General features: G+C 57.6%; 7 protein-coding genes across 7 annotated transcripts; 4 read left to right on the forward strand and 3 right to left on the reverse strand.

Moving 5' to 3' along the window:
• Nucleotides 1-102: 102 nt before the first annotated feature.
• On the reverse strand, nt 103-1,072 carry F5Z01DRAFT_497007 (uncharacterized protein). The gene has a single exon (XM_046260254.1). The coding sequence runs from the start codon at nt 919-921 to the stop codon at nt 283-285; it is 639 nt and encodes a 212-aa protein (XP_046120106.1). The 5' UTR covers nt 922-1,072; the 3' UTR covers nt 103-282.
• A 943-nt stretch (nt 1,073-2,015) lies between these two features.
• On the forward strand, nt 2,016-3,948 carry F5Z01DRAFT_618766 (fungal-specific transcription factor domain-containing protein; the record flags this gene model as incomplete). Its single annotated transcript, XM_046261053.1, has 3 exons — nt 2,016-2,073; nt 2,202-2,974; nt 3,034-3,948. 3 exons carry the CDS (start codon nt 2,016-2,018, stop codon nt 3,946-3,948), a joined length of 1,746 nt encoding a protein of 581 aa, XP_046120107.1.
• Nucleotides 3,949-9,954: 6,006 nt separating this feature from the next.
• F5Z01DRAFT_649422 (uncharacterized protein) lies at nt 9,955-10,364 on the reverse strand. The gene has a single exon (XM_046263089.1). It carries the CDS (start codon nt 10,302-10,304, stop codon nt 9,981-9,983), a length of 324 nt encoding a protein of 107 aa, XP_046120108.1. The 5' UTR covers nt 10,305-10,364; the 3' UTR covers nt 9,955-9,980.
• Nucleotides 10,365-11,125: 761 nt separating this feature from the next.
• F5Z01DRAFT_672180 (uncharacterized protein) lies at nt 11,126-11,625 on the forward strand (the record flags this gene model as incomplete). The annotated part of the gene is made up of 2 exons (XM_046264786.1): nt 11,126-11,310; nt 11,373-11,625. 2 exons carry the CDS (start codon nt 11,126-11,128, stop codon nt 11,623-11,625), a joined length of 438 nt encoding a protein of 145 aa, XP_046120109.1.
• A 1,460-nt stretch (nt 11,626-13,085) lies between these two features.
• On the forward strand, nt 13,086-17,150 carry F5Z01DRAFT_634515 (uncharacterized protein; the record flags this gene model as incomplete). The annotated part of the gene is made up of 1 exon (XM_046262067.1): nt 13,086-17,150. The coding sequence occupies one exon, from the start codon at nt 13,086-13,088 to the stop codon at nt 17,148-17,150; it is 4,065 nt and encodes a 1,354-aa protein (XP_046120110.1).
• Nucleotides 17,151-17,278: 128 nt separating this feature from the next.
• Nucleotides 17,279-18,039, reverse strand: F5Z01DRAFT_649428 (bladder cancer-related protein BC10-domain-containing protein). Its single transcript, XM_046263090.1, has 2 exons — nt 17,869-18,039; nt 17,279-17,762 (listed from the first exon to the last, which is right to left on the reverse strand). Exons 1-2 carry the CDS (start codon nt 17,883-17,885, stop codon nt 17,366-17,368), a joined length of 414 nt encoding a protein of 137 aa, XP_046120111.1. The 5' UTR covers nt 17,886-18,039; the 3' UTR covers nt 17,279-17,365.
• Nucleotides 18,040-18,543: 504 nt separating this feature from the next.
• F5Z01DRAFT_497356 (uncharacterized protein) lies at nt 18,544-23,751 on the forward strand. The gene is made up of 2 exons (XM_046260258.1): nt 18,544-23,455; nt 23,513-23,751. Exons 1-2 carry the CDS (start codon nt 18,731-18,733, stop codon nt 23,726-23,728), a joined length of 4,941 nt encoding a protein of 1,646 aa, XP_046120112.1. The 5' UTR covers nt 18,544-18,730; the 3' UTR covers nt 23,729-23,751.
• Nucleotides 23,752-23,769: the final 18 nt, after the last annotated feature.

Here is a 23,769-nt window from a genome sequence, read left to right on the forward strand (position 1 = left end):
TAGCCCTTCATTTGCCATGCGATCACCAGCTCGAACAAAGTGCAGTTAGACGCTAGTTCCGCTCGTCTGGAGATGGTCGCACCCGACTACCCGGGACAGCGGCGTCATCATGTCCATTACGTACGTACGATAACGTACGTACTTGTATGCAATGGACATGTCCCTGCCACATGGTAGTACTTGACGGCCCTTTTCTTTGCGGCCACAGCGTGGATCAGATCATCCTTTTTTATTCTTTTAGTCCAGCGCATGGACAACATATTGATACCAGCTCAGCCAAAATTAACGAGAAAGCAAGTCGTTAAACAGCATACGTCTCGAGGGAGCGAGATACATGTAGACCACGGTCGCCGAGGCCCTCAACGAGAAAAACAGCACCTCTACGTCGTTCTCGGTGCTTGACATCATCACACCGCATACCAAGAAATCTAGACCGTGCTTGAGCAGCTTGACACCTGCCGCCCGCAATCGCAGAAACAGACGGAGCTGGGGATCCCCACTTTCCCCAGGTTTTCCAGCAAGGTTGTCTAGCCGAGTCGGCGAGACCTGCATGGCGAAACAGGGAAAACAGGAGCGTGCGGCCGCATGGATGATGGCGGTGCCGGTATCATTTGGATGACCGAACGAGCGGTGCGTGCGAACTATTATAGCACAGAGAAGCATAAGCACATGTGCAGCATCCAGCGTGTGGGGCATGCTGCGACGTGCGTTAATTGCCCCAGGTCTCATGCAGAAAGTTGTACAGGACCGTTGAGTTTGAGTCGAGTCACGATCGTGAGCCGAGGCTTGTCGACCGTCGGAACATTTCCCGATGGCTGCGTGCGCCCAGGCCCCAAGGTAGGGAGCGGCAAGCCACTGCCTGCCAGGCGCGCATCCACCGCCTTCGACCCATCTGTCAGTGTCAGACTGTTCGTCGCTCATTGCATTTGATCTGGCGGCCAAAAGCTTCGATAACTCCGAGACCCTGAAAATGGTCTAAACAGGCGGCTGAGCACAGGTCGACGATCATGCCCGAACCGTCACATGGTTCCTGAATTTGGTGCAGATGTTCAGCATCAGTGAAAGGTACGCGCCGCCAAATTTGGGGCGTAGGAGACCAAGGGACGGAATCACAAGATTCTTGCATACCGATGGCCTAATTTGATGTCATCCCCAGCTTTGCTCGCGGGCTCTGATTGGCGCGCTTGTAGGCATTGGAGGCCATGTGCGCGCTGAAGCGTGCTAGAAGACGACCCAAAGTTCCAGCAATTTTCCGCTGAAGCCACTAGACTAGACTAATTAATACGGAGAGTTTTCTATTGCAGGTTCACGTTCGCCGTGGCTTAATCGTTACAGGACTGACCCCGCAATATCTACTAGACTAGGCTAAGCTGGGGAGGAGAACCTGCGCGAACGCTTCGATTCGCGAGTCAGAGAAGCTGGGGCGTGGCGATCTTACGGCTGACTTGGGGAACGAATGGACGCTCGTCCAGGCCCGCCGTCTACGCGATTGCCGGTCCTTGGTGTCCTAACCTGTGGTCTCGTGTCGGCACAGAGACTGGACTGGAGCGCTGTTTGGGCTAGACTAGCCTAGCGACTGGGGCTCAAGCATTAGGGCAGTGGAGAGGCAGAAGGACTGGGAGGGTCACGATGGGCTCATGGGATGGGGAAATGGGACTGGAACCTGGAGACGGAGACTGGAGGTCAAGGCATGACGCCCCCTCCCCCCCCATGGCTGCCCGTTTGATGTATATTCGGAGCCAACGACCAAAGGGGACTCGACCGCCGTTTTCATCGAAAGGGCCTTCTCATTTTGTTCCACGTCTCACATCATCTTGGATTTACCATATTGGCATCATCATCTCTTCCTCTACACCGCGACAGGCCTGCACCGACTGATCGACCGACTCGCGACCTCGACGATACCAATCAAATACCGCCATTCGGCTAAGGCCAAGACGACTCGAGACACCAAACAAGACAAGCCTGGCCACGTTAAACGAGAGAAACCACCACGGGCGCCCAGCGACCACATCATGTTGCTCTACACACGCGTTGCGCCCCCCAAGGTGCCCAAGAAACGCTCACGAGCAGGTACGTTTGTTGCTCGGGAAGGAACAACCCCCCACCACTCTTTCCCTCGGCAACCCCCAATTTTCTTCACAAGCCCCCAACACGCACAATCGAGTCCCAGGCAGCAGCAAAGAGTAACACTACTCCAGGATGTAACTATTGCAAAGAGAAAAAGAAGAAGTGTGACGAGATCCGACCGAATTGCTCACGCTGCGACGAACGCGGCGAGGCATGCGTCTACGAACCAGTCCGCCCGCGTCAGCGAAGGAAGCGCGAGCAGACACTGTCGATTGACACGGCATGCGACGAGCTGTCGCAGAATGACTTGGCCTTGACCCCATGGCAACAGTCCCCGCCGGAGTTGCCAAAGTGGGAGGCCGAGGCGGCGGACGAGACGAGCCTGAGCTCGCTGGGCATCTTCCCATGGACCCCGACGGATACCGCCGTCTTCTCGCCCATGACGACCGCGACGTTTGACGACGAGGACGTGGAGGAAATCGTGCGGCGACACTCCTTTCCCACTACCATGACTCCGACGAACAGGCACCAGCGGGATCCGTATCCCTCGCCTCGTCTTGAATTCTGCGCCCCCTTTGCCGACTTTTCTCAGCGCAAGAACCGACGCCAGCTGGTGGATCACTTCTGCAACGTCCTCTCGCACCTGATCGTTTTCAGAGAGGAGAATGGGAACCCCTTCCAGCAGCTTGTTCTGCCCCTCAGCCACGGCAGCCCGGCGGTGATGGACGCGATATATGCCCTGGCGAGTGCACATTTAGAGTTCAGGGGCGTGGCGAACGAGGAGAGGAGTGCCTATTTCCACGGGAGGGCCATCCAGGAGCTGGCGCGGTTGATTGAGAACGGGGGTGGTAAGAACAAGAATGAGCTGCTGGCGGCCATCATGCTCCTTGTCTACTATGAAGTTGTGAGTGCTTCTCTCAAAGACACGCCGTGCGGCGATGGAATTCCGACTGACATTCACAGCTCGTCCAGAAGGAGAGATCGAACATTGTGGACGGCCACCTCAAGGGCGCCATGACCATCATCAACAACCGCGAGGCCAGCACCGACCCAACAGGCGTCTTCCTAGAGAGGGCGTTCAAGTTCTACGACGTCATTGCCGCCCTGTCCTTTGGCACAGCGCCCCTATCCACGGCACCGGGTCGCGGGTCCCTGTCCCCCTTGCCCCCTCTCGACTCCAACGGCGCAACGAGCCCCGTCGGCTCCGTCGACACCCTGCTCGGCATGGCCACGACGCTCTGGCCCATCATCCATCGCCTCTCCAACCTCGGCAGCCTCAAGGACGAGCTCGACGCCGCGCAGGCCCAAGGCCAACTGTCCAAGGCGGCCGTCCTCCGCACCGAGCTCGAGACAACAGGCTCCGCCATCCAGGTCGCCCTCAAGCACTGGCAGCCCGCGCCTCCGCCCGAGTCCAACTCCCCCTCTGAAAGGGCCCGTCTGCAGAGCATCCTCAACAACGCCCTCGCCTACCGTCACTCGGCCTTTGTCTACCTCTACCGCACCATTTACGAGCACCCCCGCTCCCACGCCCTCGTGCAGCACCACGCCCACCTGAGTTTGACGCACTGTATCGGCACGGTCACGGGCGACGGCCCCATGAGCGCGCTGCTGTGGCCACTCTTCGTCGCAGCCTGCGAGGCCACAGACCCCGACGATCGGGATCTTGCTCGACAGACCTTTACCGCGATTGACAGGGTCCAGGGCATGACGAACATTCAGCGGGCCTGGTGCATTGTCCAGGAGGTCTGGCGGCGCGCGGACGAGCAGGAGATAGAGGCCATCATACTGCAGCAGGAGGAGATGATGAAGGAGAAGCGCGGCGGCGACCTGTGGAGGCGGGTGAGCCGCGACATGGGCATGGCGATTGTGTTTGGCTGAGGGGGCTGGCTTAATGGAGGAGTCGAGACTGATCGTGCGCCGCGTTGCGTATGCGTCTTGACTCTAGAGAGGAGATCTAGTCCATGGCTTTTGCTAGGCACACGTTGCGCCTCCCGTTGTGCACCCGTGCACGCCTACCGGGAGGCCATCATCACGAGCGGGAACAGTACCCAACACGCGCCGCGCTCTCTGCCAACAGCGGAGATAGCGATCAGTTCTGTTTGGAGGATGCAGTCTAATGTCGGCGGCAGCAAAACGGAGGCGCTCATCCTTGTGGAGTGAGACACGACTGACTACGTGACAGCGAGATTCACAAAATTCGCATCCTGCTAGAAGCGACGGTAAAACTAGCCATTCAGATAGTTAGTTGCCTTTCAAATGATACAGAAACTGTTTGCAAGCACCATCCTGAATGAATCCTGCGTGAACCAGCGACCAATGCCCAACGCCGTGTGTGTGTTGCGTATGCTGCCCAACCCCAAACAAAGACTAGGGGTATCTGATCCAAAACTCCGGCTTGCCATACTACACTCTCTCCTCCCGCCGTGATAGTTAGCCGGACCGCGCATGGCCCTGATCGTCGCCCTGCTGCCAGCTTGCCGCTGACCCTGGCCGTCGAACTTCGTGCACAGCCTGCTCCTGTGGCTGCTGCTGTCGCGCACTGTTCGTCGGCGAATTATTCTCCTCATCCACGACGTCCAGACCTCCCGTCGCTGTCGTGACAGCCGTGCTTTCACTGCGGAGCTGCTGATGATTCGACGAGGAGTGTCGGGACAGCATGCCCGAGATGGACACGTTGCTCCCACTGCTGCGTCGCCTGTATTCTCCTGTTGGGGAGCCCACGAGCTCGGGCACCACTGATTTGGCCTCGAGCTCGGTGAGCAGTGACGGCGGCGCCGGTGCTGCTGGTACCCCTGATGTTCCCGCCATTGCGTAGACGTTGCGCGCATCGGACACGTCCTCCTCCTCGGAAGCATTGGACCAGTGCCGCACATGCGAATACGTCCCCGAGGAATCGCCACTGGCCCTATTCCTGCTCGACAATGGAGCCTTTGCGCCCGCGGGCTGCTGCGGATTCCAAGTCTGCGTGCTGAACCGCGTATTCCTGCCTGGGATGGTGTCAAAGTACGAGCTCACGTTGCCCTGGCTATCAAAGCTCGTGTGCCGGCTCTGGCTCGTGCTCACGGGCACGTAGGCGCCGTTGAAGGAGCTGGGAGTCAGGTCCGTGGAGCTCAGCGCGTCCGGCGACCAGGAGGTGGCTGCGTTCTTGGCGGCGGCGACGCGGGGGGACAGTATGAGCGGATCGACGCTGAGGGCGTCAATCTCCGAGTCGGTCGGGCGGAACTGCTTCATCACGGGTCGTGGGTTGGATGGGTGGGAGCCGGAGGATGCGACGGCCGCGACCACCTTGTTGAGGTGACGGATGATGATGAAGGCGACGACGATGACGACGATGACGACGATGAGGAAGACGACGGCGCCTGTCACAATGCCGGCGAGCTGGCCTTGCGTGAGGCCGCCACCGCTATTGTCATCACTGTCGTTGTCGTCTTCATGCGGTGCGGCCGTCTGCTTGGCGATGACAGATGGGAAGACCTTGAGGATGAACTGCTCGCCGCCATCGCCGGCGTCCACCTCGGGCAACCTCGTTGGGACCGTTGGGGTCTCCACCGTTGTCTGTCGCGTCGTGAACACCCGTCTCTCCCCATCCTCCGTTGTCGTCACTGTGACTACCTCTGTGACCGTGGTCGACTCGGTCGAGTAGCATTGGTTGACGGCGCAGCCCATACCATCAGGACAACACCCGTAGCTCATACTCTCCGGGCACAAGTAGTGGCTCGCGGGACAGCCCAGAGTATATGCCGACCCGGACGGCGGAATGCAATTGTCCGCCGTCTGACAGAGGTACCCGTCAGGACAGCACCCTCCACCGTAGACCTGGTCGCAAGCATACCATCCCACCAGCGTGCCGCATGTCGAAGGCCCCTTGGTCGTGACATAGCAGCTCGACACGCCGCACGAGTAGTCCTCTGGACAACAGCCGCCTTTCAAGGCCTCGGGGCACAGCTTCATGCTTGTTCCGCAGACAGCTTCGCCATTGTCTTTAGCACGCTTGTCGATGACAGCATCGGCGGAGGGGAGGTGTGCTCGTGCTGTGATTTCCGCCTTCTTCTCGACACGGTGGATGCCGTCGAGATGTCTAATCTCGGCGGCCGATGTCGTGCCCAAGCTACATGTGAGGGCAACGATGAAGCCCCCTATTAGCCTCATTGTTCGTGTCGGCTGTGTTCGGTTTCCTTGTCGTCGTATCGGAAGTGTCGACAGCTGGGAGATGCAGGAAGCCGCGACTTTTCGCGATCGCAATGTGCCAAAGAGGGGTTCCCGTCAAGATGCTGCTGAGCTGAATGGATGGCTAGCTGCAGTGTACCGCAACTCGACTTAAGGCTAACCTCTTGATGGGAGCTGTTTGGTTTGACTTTCGAGTTTCTTGTCGCCAGCTGGACAGCTAGTCTATGTGTCACGAACGAGCATGATGGAGATTCACGCCAGGTGATGGGAAAATAGTTGACACGGCCTCGCCAGCACACAGACCACCACTTGTCAGCATGAGCGCAGGTGAGCGCCTGGGGGCCATGATGCGTGCGTCGTGCAGGACGGGCTGCTTTTCCCACGCATCAGCAACATGCTTGATGCGACCATGTCAGACTTTCTGGGCGGGGCGCAGCAGATGGTCAACCACCGATATATCCATCGTCAGGTACGTAGCAACATCGCGCTGGCACTGGTATGTCTCAGAAACAAATGTCGCCGTCTGCCAGCAGTAAGCACGACCCAGCCGGCACTGCCATTATGTGCAGAGGCTCTGCTATATCTATCAATAGACAATAGAGATAGATTGTGGTGGCAAGGCTCGGGCCGCAAGGTGAGCTAAGTGCCACACGCTGAGACAGGAGAACAGTCTCTTGGACCGAATCAGAGCTGGTACCACAAGTGCTTGCCCAGCCCTGATTTAATGAGGTTCGCTTCTGAAAGGGCCCGTCGCTTGCTTGATCAGAATGGCGGAAGATGGGCGGCGGGCGTCTCGATTCTCGTTGCGGGGGAAGCGCGTGTTTGCATATGCATTCCTACTGGCCGCGGCGTGCTGATGCACTTTCAATAAAACACCACAGGACTAAAGGGCGGACTGTGTCGCTCCATTGGCCTTCATTTGAAGCTGGCTGGGGAGATGGATGTGCTCAGCTGACGATGTGAGACTGATGGGAGAAGAAGGCAAGGCAAAAACTACGGCAAGAACTACTTTACAGAGCGACTGGATCCTGGGTCCCTTATGCCTGATTTATTAGGTATGACCTTCCGCTCACCACTCGACTAAAACACAAACCCAACTCACTAATTATTATTACTACCTGATGCATTGCTGCTCAGTGCGCTTGATCAACCTGATTCAACCCCGGAATTTCCATACATTTGGCTTGCGACAGTGGTCAAGGATACGTGCAAGGCGTGCAAGCTCGGTACGAGCTCAGCTGACAACAAGGACTACCTCGCATCCGATCTCAGGACAAACAAGCGCCAATCTAAAGGACCGATTGTTCGACCATCGCCGTCTTGGCTCTGTCGTGCTTTCTTTTACGCTCGTCAAGCGATCAATTGAACACACCTTAATTATGTGAACGAAGGATGATGAAGATGAGAAGCTGTCCTGACTTCTGCACATCGGGTCGACTGTCCGTAAATCGACCACATCTACGTATTCCTCCTGCTTCTCTTTTGACAATTGGCATGGTCATACAGGCTTTCCACGGCCAGCCATCAGATCGCAAAGAGAATTTTGGAATCTTGGGGATCCCCAACCCCGGACGACAGATAGTCTGACCCCAGACTGTTGTATCTCGTCGGTCCGACCAGGATGGCAACTATCCTCCTGGGCCCCGAGAAATGCATTCTAACCAGTAGTCCCTTGGACCTCTGTGGCAGTGATCGATTGCCAGCAAGTAGTCTCGGAGACTACAGCTCTGGCCGCATGCTCTTTACAGGGCGAACACGTTATGACGGGCTGCCATGCTGAACTTGACCACTTGTTCGGCTCGTCCTCGCCATGACATTGGGGTCAAGCCACCTCGTGGCCAATGTGGCATCCACTCACATTTATTCCAAGTTTCCCCAAGAGTGGAGTGTCAGATCAAGGACACCGATGAGCTTGAAGATGAGGAAGTGAAGGGCAGGGGTGGAGGACACATCGGAGCAGATGAACAAAGAGTCCGTCCCCCAAGATTGAGAGCACAATGGAACCAGATATGGTTTATAATGCTCACGCGACAATCGAGGGGTAGTCCAGAGCGCCAGCCGCCAGGCGATACCAGATAGCGGTTTGTGTGCTGGGTTTATATCTTTGCTCGTCAAGTTCCAAAAAGCCTCTCTCGATCTGGAAGGTCAGACGCGCCTGAGCTTATCACCGCCGATCCGGCTTCTTGGCCGGACGATCCCAGCCATCGCAACCCACCCGCCCGTTTCCCTGGGGTCGTCAGGACTCAAGACTTGAACAGGTCTGTCGTCGTCGGTTTGCTTTGGCACGAACGGCGTCGACAATTGGCAAGACAAAGGACGAGGACGGGCGCGCCGTCCAAGAAGGATAAAACCCCACGGGGAAATCAGGAATCGGGCGCAATTAAGCCGACAGCAGCATTGTCTAAAGTGCGGGGGAGCCGGTAATTGTCTCTCTGCCTGTCGTTTGTTCCTGGATAAATACGCCTCTGCGATGCGCCGCGCATGAGGGGGGAGAGCTTGTGGTGGGTGGCGGTGTCCTGCGAATCGATGCGGATGCGTTGCGTCGCGTTTCCCCGAGCTTGGTACAAGTATTGACGACGATCGCTGGCGACAGGGCCAATTGCGGATGAGCGCTTAGAGTTGAGTGCAGCTGGGCCGCTGGTTGAGGCCCAGGGGAACTTCTCGCTACGTACTGGCAACATTCATGGCAAGATGTCGTCGACAGGCAAGACGGGAGGTCCAGTTAATTAATTAATTAGTGCCCGAGCCGTTCCTCGTTGAAGGCTTGAAGCCGTCTGTGTGGCGTCCTGCTAGAACTAGAGCCTAGGACGCAGTCGTCAATTTCCGCCGGCAAAATGGGACCTGGGCTGGCATCTCGCTGGATCTTCAAGCAGTGCAACTCTAAATCGCCAATACATCTGTTAATAATGATCCATCGCGTGGAGAAGACGGCTCTCACCGAAGACCTGGCAATTGTCACCTGATTCGAACCATCCGCATTGCTCTTGAACAACCTGCAACACGCAAATAGTGGCGGCGAGGACTCCCCCAAGAGAGCAGGTGGTTAGCCAGCAAAAGGCCCTCGTCTCTGGGCACGAGCAGCAGCACCAGCGCGCGGAACCAGAGGACGTCGCCCAGGGCCACGTGCAAGCTGGTCGGTCGCTCGGGTACCCACCACCTGTTGGTCAGCCAACTAAAATATTAATTAAGAATAAGCCCGTCCTCGGCGGCGGACCGCGACGATTACAGCCTGCCCGATTTGGTGATGGATGCGCTGGGCGGTTCGCGGTGGAGTCGGTGAGCGCCTGTTCTAGATCTTGCCCGCCTGTCGCTCCACTGGCGCACTGGATAGACAGTCCGTCCTGGTAGAACCTCGAATCCGAGCCCGAGCACAGGAGCACTCGTCAGCCATGGTTCGAGCAGTGAATGAACTGTTCCCATTCGCCCCACGAATCGACAATCGAGACGGGTTGATGGACGGATCAATTCAGCCATTGACGCTCCTCATAGCGAAGGCCGGGCTGGGATTCTACGTAGAGGCTAATCTCGCCAGCCAAGGCGCCCAATGCGGCCAAGAACGACAAGCGTTACCAGGTTGTCTATCATTTCTCAAGGCCATGGGATCTCTGGGCACGGGAGCTCGGCCGGGTGGGCTCACTGTTCCCACTCAGCAGCCTGTAGACAGTGGTCCTCGCTGTTCATCGCGCCTGAATTTGTTGGCTTCAATAATATCTGTACCTGGGCGAAATAACCGGCGCCGGGAGTCAACGAGGTCTTGAGGAATTAAGCTTCTCCCGTGTTGACAAGAGCCGTGAACGATTGTTTCCCCGCCTTGCAGGCAAAAGGGAGGTTCTCCTAATAGTGGTAGCCAGACAGCCAGGGCCGATGCTGCTGTAATAATACTCCGTAGACGCTGCGGGCTGTGGCGGACAGCGAGAGACTGGAGCTAGCAGGCTATCCGCAGCCACGTTTTTCCTCATTCCAAATCCGAGGAGAGCAAGGTCCTGCCTGATTAGACAAACCCCCATTAAGGTTATCGACTGACAGAGCCACTCTAAAGGGGACCACAAGCAACACAATACCAGCATCCATCGACCATACCATCGACGTCCCCTCCAGCCAGCCAGCCAGCCAGCCAGCCAGCCAGCAGACCATTCAATCGACGACACGGCGAGCACGTTGTCCTGGATGTCCATCGTTCCTCTGGCCTAGGCTAAATTCGAGTTGCAAGCAGCAGGGATGGAGCGCAAGACCAAGGTTCCACTACGTACCAAAGTCCCCGCCAGATAGACAGGGGTAAGGACTAGGATTTCTCGCGAGTCGCAATCGGTCGGTCGGTCCCCTTTGCACTTCGCTTCCGTCGCCTGTTCTGATCCTCGCTCGCTGCGCGCAGTCGCTGGAGAGACGCAGAGGACCTGGCAAAAACGCCCCCCGTCGCCCCCCCCTCTCCTCCCCAGCCGGCGTCTCTTGGCCACGCCGACCTGCGCAGGACCCTTGGCCTGCCTCATGCGGCAAATGGCCAACATGATAGGTGGACGCACCACCGTTTGCTGCTTTGGCTGAGATCTTTATTGCCCGGCGGGCCGGGCACGGCAGGGCCTGCGCGAGGTACAATGGGCTAATACGGGCAATGGCAGCGTTCGCCAGCACTGCGTGCCTTCTTGCGTGAATGGCAGACGGACGCCGAGAGCGCTACCCCATCCCATCCTGCTCCCAGCTGTTCCTGGACGGCAGGGCAGTGGTGAATATCGTTCCATGTTGTATAAGTAGCGACGTTGCAGCCTGCAGCCCTTCCAGCCCCCCTTTCCCTCTTCCTCCTCTTCACTCGTCGACCTTGTTACCATCTCACAGTCACTCCTCCAGCTTCCCACTCCATCCAACTTCAAGGATCCCTACACTGTCTGTCAAGATGAAGGCCGCCGTTGTCCTGTCTTTCGTCGCCGCCGCCATGGCTGGCCTTGTCGAGAAGCGTGGCTGCAACGCCAACAACTGCGCTCGTCAGGTCACTGGTACCCGTGCCGGTCTCACCCCCATCGAGTCCCGCAAGGCCGACTGCTCCAGCTTCATGACCGCCACCGTCATGCCCGATGCTGAGTACGCTCCTCCGTGCCGTCCCGCCGCTGGCTGAAAGAAGACGCTAACAGCATAACCCACAGGACCACCACCGTCACCGTCACCGTCGACGCCGACGAGCCCGCCAAGTTCAAGCGTGAGGCCGCTGCCCTCGAGTACCGCGCTGAGACCGTCCTGCCCACCGACATCCCCGCCTACGCCTCGTCCTGCGACGACCCTCCCGAGTACTCCTCCGTCTGCTCGTGCTGGGGCATCACCTCGGCCGTCACCACGGCTCCCACGCCTACTGAGACCAAGACTGTCACCACCACCGTCGACTACTGCGAGGACTTGTAAACGTCCCCCCATGTGTGGTGTCGGACCCGTGATGATGAACATAGAAAGGAAATGACCAGTGTGTATATGGGACATGAGGGAAATGAAATACATATTACCTACCAAGTACTGCTACCTTTTCTTTGCTATTTTGTGCCCTGTAATCTTCTTGTTCATGTCGTGTCGATCGACAAGGTGGCATCGATCGCCCCATGTGTGTCTCGGGTCTGCATTCCAGTCGGTCCCTGTAGATCAATGTTTCACGGCATCGCCCGCCGCCATCAATTGATGCTCCATTCCAGTTGTAAGTTAAAATAAATTGTGCCGCAACCATGCCTTCCAACCCACGACGGGTTCTTCACAGTTGACGGGATGCCATTCACGCACTAGTATTCTTGAACAGCATGCTTCTCCCACGCTTTCGGTTGCCTTAACACGTTGGATCCACGGACGTGTTATGCATAATATGAAAGTTCACACCAAGAAACAGCCTATCCACTCTGGTCGGCTCACGGCACCGGGCTTTGAAGAATGCTACCAGGTTCTTCCGGTGCAGATCACCATAGTATGAAGTAGAAGACGACTCGAGATAGTCGATTGACACCTTGCATCCGACCATACAATAATTGTACAAATGTTCACAGTGTTACCGACTGCCCTTGACAGTGGTTCTGACCAGTGCTACCAGACGGACAGTGAGCGCTTGTTACCTTGCCTCTGTGCTCGAGTCGAGGGTACAGACTTGCTGCTCAGTTGTGGCGACGAATATGTTTATTCAGGACATTGAAACAGAACCAAATGAAATTTGCGCCGTGTCTCGTAACAAGCACACCTCAGTATTGAAGTGATCTGGAGCAAATTTCGTGACTGTAGTCTTTCAATCAATTGAGCCACATTTGGTTCCTTCATCACGTCCAACATTCAACTCCACCAGCATACGATCCCAAAACTATTGCATGATTGAAACAACACCATAGAAACCGAGCCATTCCAGTTTGCAGCGAGGGAGCGACTCATGAAGGTGATTGAGATTACTCGTGTGACGGAGCGTAGGGTAGCCTGCTGCGTCCAATGAGGCGAACACCGGCGATGAATGAACAAGCGACGGTGATGGTGGCATTGCTGACCAAGGAAACCACACGCTGACGAGAGAACCGAAGCATCGATAGCTGCCACTAATTAGTAGCAACAATTGACGACGATCAACAAGATTGCTACAAAACAGTCTCGGTAGACGCTGGCCTACGTGATACCTCTGTCGTCATTCGTCACCCCTGATCCCGGAGGACGAGGAGATTGCCGTTGCCCTGACAACGACGAAAACAAAGGACTCTCCTCCACCGCCCAACCATGCAGTGCCACGAAGGCATGCAAATGTCACATTCCAACAAGAAAAATCCGCCAGCATTGTTATTCTGCTTCAGCATTCCTTTCCCCGCGTTGATACCCTTTGATATTCATCTCCACAGACAAGTCTTACAATGGCCCGCCGCAACAAGCGAGGCAGGGCCGCAGCGGCTGCCGCCAACGACTTCACGATCCACGAAGACCAGCCTACACCCATTGACGACAGCGACACTCGAGACTTTGCAAACGGCGCTACCGAATCGAACCTGACCAAGGCTAGCACCCTCGTTAACGAGGACGCGAGCGTCGAGAATGACGAGAAGAGCGTCGAAGCTCGCTTGGACAGCATGCTGGAGGAGTTGGGGGACAAGAAGAACATAAGTGCACCGAGCTCGAGACGAGAGTCACTAGACTCGCGCAGAGACTCATTTGACTCTTTGAAGAAGAGCAGAGACAGCCTGCACGAGACAGACTACACAGAGGACAACGTTTCCAGAAGAGAATCAGGCGCCTCCTACGACGCCACTGACGACTCGTACTCTCGACGGGACTCCATCGGCACCTATTCCAGCCGCAGAGAGTCAGGGTACTCAGAGTCTCAAGACCAGTCGGCACTCGATGACAGTGTCCTAGGCGACCATTCCACAACCTCAGACCATTCATCCTCCTCTCTCCACCGACGAGCCTCGGGCCGAACTGAAGCTCTGATCCATGCTGCAGCCCGCAACATCGTCGACCAGATCCATCGCAGCGATGACGATGAGTCTGACTACACGGAGAGCTACATCTCCAACAGCAGAACCTCGAGCCAAAATTACGCCAGAGTGCCGTATGTACCTGGGGCTCGAGATATGGGCGTTCGTCCTTCAGATGCATTGTGCTACGTGAGCAATGGTCCTAGCAGACGATCTCCGCCCCCGCCCTCCGATGACGAAGAGGACGCCATGACGGCTAGTCCTAGGGTATCAGTCGCACACTCCCTCGTGCGCGAGGACCTGACTGACAATGCCGAGAGTGTCGTTGACGACGCCGATGGGCCCTCCCCCGAGCTTGTGTCTGAGATCGAGGTTCACGAGCAAGCAGAGGACGATTTTGAAGATTCTTGGGCCGCACTCGTCGAAGGGCCGGAAGAAAAAGCTGCCAGGCGATCGGCCCAAGAAGCCAAGGAGGCTGAAGCGCATATTGTTGAGAGCGTCCCTTCGCCCGTCGTCGACGTCGTCGAGGTCCCCGCTGACGAAGCGGCGATGGAAACACTCGACATTTCGGCGGCTGCGAATGACGATGTGCCAAGCTGTGTAGAGGATGAGGTGGTGGATACTGCGATTCCCAAAGAGACGGAGGACACCGACGCTCCTAAGGAGGCGGAGGAGGCTGATGTTCCCAAGGAGGTAGAGCTCGAAGCTGATGCATCAGTGCATGAGCCCATTGAGGAACATATCCCTGAGCCTGCCAGCAACTCTGACGAGTCTCCGGTAGAAACAGACGTCTCGGTCAATGAGCCAGCTCATGAAGAAGCGGAGCTCTCCGAGCCTTCTGCTGAGGTCGCACAGCACGAAGAGCCTCTACCTGAAGCTGTCGAGGAGCCTGTGGCAGAGCTGACGGCAGAGCCTACATCGGAAGAAACGACGGAATCTGTTCAGGTCGCCTCCAATGAGGAGGAGTCAGAGGCCGTCGTTGAGATCGCCCCTGAAGTTGTAGAGGAAGACACTGAGAAAGCTGCCGAGTCCATCGCTGCGTCGGCGGAAGACAGCAACGCGATGCCAGCCGAGGAGCCTACTGCTTCAGCCATTGAGGACGACGGTGATAATCTCACTGCCTCAGTTGATACAAGTTCGGACGCCGATATCCCTATCCCAGATGAGCAACCCGAGCAGGCTGCCGTAACGGAAAATGCTGTATCAACAGACTTTGTCGTTGATCAAGCACCTGAGGCTCCCCTCACAGCCGACGCTGAGGGCGAACGGGAGTTGGATGCGGCAAGCCAACAAAACCCCGATCATTTCGAGGATCACGAAAGCTCAATCATGGATCGCTCAGCCAGTCAATGCGGCGATTCGGTGATTCAGTCTATCGAGAACGACGACGAGCATGTACCCGAAGAGAATGCTGACAGCTCCCACAACGAACACGAGGACGACGTCTTCAGCGACCACAGCCCACGAAGCTCAGTCGGCTCTACCTCAGGGGAGGATCATCGCCAGCATCGCGAGATCAGCGAAAATGTCACGCATCGGACACGCACGCATCGCATGTCTGACTTCTCCCACTACGAGACGGACGACCAAGATGAGATTTTCATCCCAACGGTGAGGGGGACGCCCCGTCCACCGTTCCGATCTCCATCGTCTGTCAAAGCAATACAGATGTCCTCGCCAGCACAGAGCGTGATCGGCTCAAGTCGCTCCAACCGCAGGACCCCCATCCCCTCGGGCTCGAGACTTGGTTCGCCAAGTGCGCAGTACTCCCCCAAGAGGACGCCTCCAAGGTTCAGACGGGCCACGCCGCCTCTGGTCCTCTTGCATGTCACCCTTTTGCCGCTGCGTTGGGGCTGGGGTGACGTGCTCGAGCAGGCGTCCAGCGAACAGCTGAGTGAGGGCAGCAAGCGTCTCAAGCAAGCATGGCGACAGCTCCAGGATCGCATGGGCGACACTACCTGTGAGCGTGGCATTCTTCTGCCGCACCCACAGAATGACTTTGAGATCCTCGAGGAACGACTACTCGAAGCGCTCGAGCTGCCTCTTAGGAGAAGGGCACGCATCCTCGAGTGTGGTCATTACCTTGGGCCTGCAAACGAAACGACAATCCTGGAGGAGAGCTCGGAGGAAGAGGACGACGAAGCTGTCTTTGACGACTCACACCGACAATCTCGCAGCTCCATGGAGAAGAAGCACTGGTGCAACACTTGTCGTTCCGAGATTCGCTTTGATGCTCTTGGTGCTGGTAAGGTGTTCCGCGTCAAAGTATACGCGAGCAACGGGCTTGTCAAAGCTGGTGCGTGGGAGGCTTGCTGGAAAGAAATGGAGCGGGTTGATGTGGAGATTGAGCCGATTGTCGAGAGCGACATCCAAGAGGAGATGGCACGCCTGGATGACGAGCAGCAGCAGGCTCTGGAGCTGCATCAGGAGCAGCTTGAAGAAGAAGAGGAGGAGGAGGTCGAGGTCGAGGCCGAGGCCGAGATCCAAGCGGAGCCGGAGCCGGAGGACATACCCGAGGAGCACGTTGAAGAAGAGCTTCACGAGTATGTCGAGGAACCAACAGAGGTACACCACGAAGTTCCGTCTTCGCCTGTGCCGGAGATCAGGGTTACGGAAAGCCCTGCGCCGCCAAGCGCGGATGAACAACAGAGGCAGCACGACGAGCGTCTGAGAGAGATCTATGGACACTCGCCACAGCCTGTTGCCCAGCCCGTCGTTGTGGTCGAGCCACCTCCGCCCTCGCCTGAGTACATGCAACGCCATGACCGTCACCAGCAGCAGCACCATCACCATCATCACCAGACACCATCACCGCCACCACCACCGGTAGCGGACGAGTACACTCGCTACCGAGACCGCAGGCAATCGGCTAGCCGGGATGACTCTTTGCCGGAGCTGATCCTGGAGGCGACCAAGGTCATGCTCCGTGACTCGAAGAATGTGGCCATCCTGATGATGAGTGTTCTGGTTCTCGTCCTCGCCTTGAGGGGTGGAAGCAGCGCGGCTGGCTTCGACAACTTCCCTGTCATGGCGAAGAGGGAGATGCCGGCTGTCGTCATGCCTGAGCGACCTGTCAACCAAGGCCCAGCTACAGTGACAGTCACAGCAGCCGCTACACAAAATATGCTGGATAGCGCCACAATGGCTACCGTGACGGTGACCCAGACAGCTGCTGCGACTCAGGCAAGCGTTGAGTCGCGGGTGCACGAGGAGGTCAAGACTGTATCGACCCAGGAGATCGTCAAGGTATACGAGACCGTTACCGAGACTGCCTTCGAAACGAGTACTGTAACGACAACTCAAGCTTTGGCCCTGGAGGAAACAGCAGTTGTGGATACTTCGGATATTGGTGTTGAGGAGGGTGAGGAAGTCGTCGACGTTGCTGGCGCGTCTGTCGTACCAGAGGCTGATTTGAGTCAAGCCCCCGAGCCGGTCATGGACGAAGCTGATCCGTATGTCGACGGGGAACAGGAAGAGGAAGAGAAGCCGGAGGTTGAGCTATGAGCGTGTTTTTTCTTTCCGCATATCGAAATGGGATCTTTGGCGTTGATTGGGCACTATATGGATGAGTCAATGAACCAGTAATTAGACTGTTGCCAGCCAAAATTGAACACAGTTTTATGACACTGTCATTTTGCAAGTTTCCGCTCGTGAATAATCATGACGCTGCTCATTCAGTCCTTCATAGGTCCTTTCTTCGTAAACACCACGCCCCCGCGTCATAGCTGTATGCTGAGTCCCATGCAATCGACGGTCCATTCTCTCTTTCCCAGTAAATTTCTCAACCACTCTGCTCCCAGACCCGTCCACCTTGCCGCGCGCTCGGCCTGCATCTTGCGCAGCGCGCCGCCAACCACGGCAGGCAGGATGGTCTCGTGTCCAAGGTACGGAATCGACGCGCCCATGTCGGCGTTGCTGCCCGGTCGTGGATGGAACCACTGTGATGTATCGCGGTCAAAAAGGCATTGGTCCGACCAGACGCAGGACGTGCAGAAGAGGATGAGGAGGAGCAGCGAGCAGTAGACGCATGGGCGGTTGAGGAAGTACGTTCCGATGAAGAAGAGCAGGATAAATGCGGGGGATGCGTTTGTCGGGATGAAGAGGAGCGGGAGCCAACTGAAGCAAGCAAGAATAGTCAGTACAATGTTCATAGAGAGGCAAAGAAGAACGGGGAGATCTGGGTACGCTGTGCATGAACAGCGTGCGCGGGGTGCTACTGTACCTCCGAAGGCAAAACATGTTGATATTCTGGTGTGAGTGTACACCCAAACACGTTTCTAGAGAAACAGAATGTTAAAAGTGACCCGTCAGTCCAAACGTTGGACATGCATGGATGGACGTTGCGCGCGCGTGTGAAGATGCAGGATATCGTTCGCAGGGTCCCCCAAATTACGGACTGAGACATCATGATGGCAGACGAGTGCTGGGAGCTTTCACCGCCTGCCCCATTGGGGGTGGGGTCGAGTGACAAGGACGGCTGCGCTAAGATAAGGAACAGGGCTGCATGATACTGAACCTTATCGATACCGCCAAGTTTCCATCAATAGTTGCATGGACCTTGCCTTGAAGCTGTTGGCACAGGCATCACGAGAAGGTCTTGAGCAGGATCTTCTCCTCATCGCCCAGTAGTAGTCCATGGCGAACTCATACCCGAGTCTTCAATCTCCGTTCGCACTCAGTCAACGTCAGCATCCATCAACTTTTCTGTGACCGCTTTGCGTTCATGTTCACGCTGGCACTGCAGCAGCTCTGGGGCTCCACCCAATCAGATGCGTCATGACTGGCTGATCGGGCGCCACATCACAGGCACTTCTCCACTTGAGTTTCGAGTTGGGCTGCTACGCTTTTCTGAACTGCCAGCGCCTCCTCCACTGACCAGCGCGCTGCAGCTTGCGGCCTGGCCTCCAGTCGCTGCACCCACCACCGACTTTTCCTTCCTTCCACCTTACCTTACCTTGCCTTACCTCTCCAGTCTCTCCCAACCTCATCCCTTCCTCCATCTTTGCACAAAGCACTTCCTTGAAGCAGTTCCCCCATCTCCCCGAGAAACTGCTTCTCATTAAATTGTAGCGGCCGTCCCTGCGATGGACCATTTGCCGCCGGCGCCGACGCCGCCCGTAAACAACAACCAACACAGCAACATGGCGTCCAACGGCGCCGATCGCACATCGAACTTGCTGAACCTTCTCAAGTTCAGCGGTTCTGGTGCCCGTGATCAACAGGCCCAGCAGCCATCGCAGACACAGCAACAGCAGCAGCCGCCCATTGGGTCCCAGCCGGCCCAGTCGTCGCAGCAGCAGTCGCCTGTTGTCGAGCACCAGCCGCACCACCACCAGCATCATGCTCCATTGTCGCCGCCCCAGCAAGGGTATCAGCAGAGCTACCAGCAAAACTTAAACCATAATCAGAATCAGAACCAGCACTACCTAGGGTATCAGCAGCAACAACCGCAATCGCATCAATACCAGATGCAGCCACAGCAGGCTCACGAATCGCATGCTGAGTACCAGCACCGCATTCATCAGCCTGCACCTGCAGCGGCTGACCCGACAGGCTTGCTCGCGGCGCTGATGCGTGGTGCTCATGACTCTGAGTCGCCTGCTCCCCGACCTCACGAGCAGCAACGCTCGCAGCAGGATCAGCAGCAGCATGTCCAGTCGCCTCCTCAGCAGCAACAGCAGCAGCCGCAACAGCAATCCCAAGCCAACCCCTTTGGCAGTGGAGGCTCGCCGCCGCCTGAGACGAGGTCGTATCTCCTCAATCTGCTCAATCGCCCCAAGCCAAGCCAGAATGAACAGCCGCTGATGGCCGAGACGTCACGATCGAACAACGACACCCCGCAGTCTCCCGATCTAGGCGAGCACACTCGCGAGTTCTTGTCTCAATTCTCCCAGCAAACTTCGGTCGATGCATACGCTGCTGCCAAGCAGTACCAAGCCCAGACGTACGGCCAAGGCTATGGCAACGAGCAAAATCACACTCTGCAGCAACAGAAGTCTGATGACCCTGCCAATGTCGAGCTCTACCAGCAGCTGATGGGAACACTGGCACAAAAGTCGTCTCCCCACGGCAGTGCTGCCGCTCACTCTGCGTCCGCCTCTGCGGCTGGCCAGCCTTTCCAAGTCCTCAAGAAGGACCACTCCTCCCCGGCTGGCTCCCAGCATCATGGTTCTCAGCGTGGAGCAAATGAGAGCCACCACGATTACCGAAGCCCTGCCATGAGCCCCCAAGACCTTCACCGTCACAAGGTGAACCGCACCTCGTCACTTCACTCTCACCAGTCTGCGTCCGTCTCCAAGCCAACTCCGACGTCGATGGAATTCGAGCGTCATGGCGCGCCCGAGCACAAGGAAACTGTCTCGGACGCTGTCACTGATCTTGGCCCCAAGGCGGACCGCGACGCTCGCGAGGCGTTGGACAAGGCTGAGCATGAGCGTACCGAGGCTGAAATTGCCGACGAGCTCGACAGAATGCTCAACGCCGACTCTGATGCCGAGTTCAACCGCAACGCCCGCAACGTAGCTCGCGACCTGCAGGATGAGCTCGACAAGAGCGAGAACGAGGGCGTCCTTGACCAGGCGCTGCCCCGTGAGGTGGCCGACACTGTTCGTGAGATTGTCGACGAGGCGGCCCAAGGTGTGGCGGACAGCTGGGAGAGTGCAGACCAGGAGGAGATTGTGGTCATCGAGGAGAGAGAGGAGCCACCTGTCAAGGTCTTCAACTTCCCCATGAAGCCATGGATCTCGGTCAGCCTCCTGGCGGGCACTGCCGAACCCCGTCCAGAGTTTCGCTATGAAGCTGTTATGGATGTCGCGCGTCTTAAGAAGGAGTTTGACCAGATCGACCGCAACCTGTACACTGCGTCGCCCAATTACATGACCTATGGCATGTCCAAGCAGGGCGGTCTCCGCATCATCCGTCAGGAGGATGGCAAGGACGCCAAGGTCTTCACCGACACAAAGGACCGCATCTTCAACGTGGCCATGTCGGTGACACCCGCTGACTACGAGGGCCCCTATCGCGAAGCCATCATTGGCACTGGTATCAGTGGCACCGTCTATTGGGTGCAGATTAGAGACGGGGAGAAGGACCACACCGAGGATGCCCATCTCGAGCAGTACGGCTTTGCCTTGCCGCCCATGAGCTCGTCGGAGGGTGACACCCCCGGCGGCGTGCTCAAGACGCGCGCGCGCGCCTCTACCAGCCACCCTGGCTTCTTCGCCGTTGGCCGTGGCAAGACCATCAACTTTGTCTGGCCCTCCTACATCATGCAGAACAATCTCTTCAAGCCAGGCCACGACCGCGTTGTCGACACGGAGAAGCTGCTGTCGCAGTGCTCGCTCAAGATCAACACCGGTAAGGCCGGCAAGGACTTCACCTTCAGTCAGGATGATTCCGTGGTCGTCTCGCTGGACAAGTCCGGCCGAGTCAAGTTCTGGGATGTTCGTGACTTGACCGCGACGAAGAGCGGCAGCGACCCTCGCCACCCCGTGCCCGAGCACACGTCCATGGAGGTCCGGGACCCGCTGATGACGCTGGGCAGCACACCCGAGGGTGAGAAGGCGTGGCCGACCTCGGTCCTGTTGCTTGACAAGCAGCGCCCTTACCAGAAGCGTTGCGCTCTGCGTTACATGATTGTCGGCATGAAGCAGAACCACACACTGCAGCTGTGGGATCTCGCGCTGGGTAAACCAGTGCAAGAGTTCAACCTGCCGCACAGCAAGGAGTCGGACGCGGTGTGCAGTGTCATGTACCACGCCGCCTCTGGCATGATTGTCATCGGCCACCCGACCCGCAACTCGGTCTACTTTGCCCACCTGTCGGCCCCCAAGTACAACCTCAAGAGCATGTCGCAGGCGGAATACATTGAGCGCCTTGTGGCGCAAGACTCCTCCATCCCCCAGCCGGATAGTACTGCTGTCATTAGTGGAGTCCGCGAGTACTCCTTTGAGAACCGGGGAGTCCTCCGCAGTCTCGATATCCTGCCGCAGCCCGCGATAGCGCAGGACACTGACGAGGCCGCCTTGTTCGAGCTGTACGCCATGCACTCCAAGGGAGTTGCCTGCCTGTTGATCAAGCAACGCGATCTCGGCTGGTCCAAGGACAACAAGGTGCTCGCCCCTGTCGATGCGGTCAGTGAAGGCATCGTCACCGTCTCCAAGCTGAAGACACCCCAGGCCATGGAAGCCGAAGTCAAGGAGACGCCTGTCCCCATTCGCAACGGCAACCGTGGGGCCAAGGACACGACGGCTGCCCCCGTCCCATCCGTCGACGTTTCCGTTGACCCCGACAACTCGACCAAGAACAAGCCGGAGCCCAAGGAGGTGGAGGCGCCCGTGGCGCCCCCGGCCAAGGAGAACCAGCCCGAGAAGCCAGAGCGCAAGCCTCGTAAGAAGAAGGGTGCTGCTGCTGCTGCCGCGGCTGCCGCGAACAACCAGGGGGATGCCACGACGAACGGAGCATCGAGTGGTTCCAATGCAGGCAAGGGTGGGAACGGCTCAGGCATGTCCAACGAAGCACTCAATAGCGCCGTCGCCAGCATGGAGACGCGCATTACGGCGGGCTTGGCCGATGCTCTCAAGGGCTCCCTCAAGGGCCTGCAGACGCAGATCGACGACAGTGCTCGCGAGCGCGACGTGATCTTCAATGATCACCAGCGCAAGCTACTGGATATGGTGTCCGAGGTTCTGAACGACAACACCCAAAAGGTGCTGCAGGCACTCATTCACCACCAGTTCACGGAGCAGGTCATCCCAGCGATTGGCGAGACTGCTGGCAGGGCTGTGACGGAGCTGCTGGACCACAAGCTCCAGCCCAATGTCGCCAAGGCTGTGCACAAGGAGATTCAGAACACCCTGCCGCAAGCCGTCAACCGGTCTCTGCGCGCAAACGACTTTGTGCAGAGCGTGACCGATCGCATTGGCCCGCATGTTGCGCAGGCTGTGCAGCAGGAGGTGGTGGCCTCGCTCACGCAGCGCCTCGCGCCGACGCTCACCAACGCCGTCACGCAATCGACCCAGCAGATGTCGACCGACCTGCGCCAGCAGTACCACGAGCAATATGAGCATCTCAAGGCGCAGCGTGCTGCTGACTCGCACAAGATTGATCAGCTGCAGACGCACGTGCAGCAGATGGCGGATATGATCTCGCAGATGGCATCGTCGCAGTCGGCGCTGCAGGCTGAAATTGTGAAGCTTAAGCAAACCCCCGTACACGAGCTTCCGGGTCTCCCAGGGCCGCAGGGCCATCCTGGCATGGCGGGTCCTCAACAGAGCTACGGCGGTGGCGTTCACGGCCAGCCGGGGCCGATGCTGCCCAGTCAGCAATCCAGCTATGCTCCCAGCCAGGCCCCAAGCCACGCGCACACCTACGCTGGCAGCCCCCAGTACGCCCGTGGCGGACAATTTGTGACCAGCCCTCCCGGCTCTCACGCGCAGTCTGAGCAGCTGGCCGGCTCTCAGCACAGCGTGTCGGCGATTGCGAGCACCCTGGCCAGCCAGCTGAACCGGCCCGAGGCGCAAGCCGACCAGGACCTCCAGCAGCGCAGCCGGCGCATCGACCAGCTCATCCAGGAGGATCGGCTACAGGACGCCGTGATCCAATGGATCCAGAGCGGGCACGAGGATCTCATCTTCAAGCGGACCATGTCTCGCTACCCGCCCTCCAAGTTTGAGAACCTGCCACCGCTGATGCTTCTCGTCATGATTGCTACAATCTCCAAGGACATCAAGCCCAACGCGCTCCTGAAGGAGGAAGTGGACTGGATCGAGATGGCCATCCGGTCGTTTGACAATGACATTCACAATCACGTAAGTCTCTGCGGTGCTCCTGACTGGCGGACACAAAGTCATCTAACAGGCAGACAGGACTGGAACGCGCAACCGTACCGCGACGTGGCCCGCAGCGGCAAGCAGACGATGCAGCTGCTCGTGACGCGCATGCAGGCGCTGAGCAGCGGGATCCAGCCCGGGTACCCGATCGACCCGTTCCTGGCGAATGTGGACAAGAACAAACTGGACTGGATTGTGCGGACGTCGGACAACATCCTGCACAAATTTGCGGCCATGGGTCACTACGAATGATCTGGAGCATAATGACGATGTGACCGTTGCATCGCGGCTTG

Source organism: Emericellopsis atlantica (genome assembly GCF_019669845.1).
Source record: "Emericellopsis atlantica unplaced genomic scaffold F5Z01scaffold_7, whole genome shotgun sequence".
Lineage (NCBI taxonomy): Eukaryota > Fungi > Ascomycota > Sordariomycetes > Hypocreales > Bionectriaceae > Emericellopsis > Emericellopsis atlantica.

Bases quoted from the DNA above. Each gene is read 5' to 3' on its own strand.
- F5Z01DRAFT_497007 (XM_046260254.1), bottom strand. From the start codon at position 921: ATGAGCGACGAACAGTCTGACACTGACAGATGGGTCGAAGGCGGTGGA.
- F5Z01DRAFT_497356 (XM_046260258.1), top strand. From the start codon at position 18,731: ATGGACCATTTGCCGCCGGCGCCGACGCCGCCCGTAAACAACAACCAA. The intron at 23,456-23,512 runs GTAAGTCTCTGC...ACAGGCAGACAG, and splicing joins ACAATGACATTCACAATCAC to GACTGGAACGCGCAACCGTA.
- F5Z01DRAFT_649422 (XM_046263089.1), bottom strand. From the start codon at position 10,304: ATGCTGGTATTGTGTTGCTTGTGGTCCCCTTTAGAGTGGCTCTGTCAG.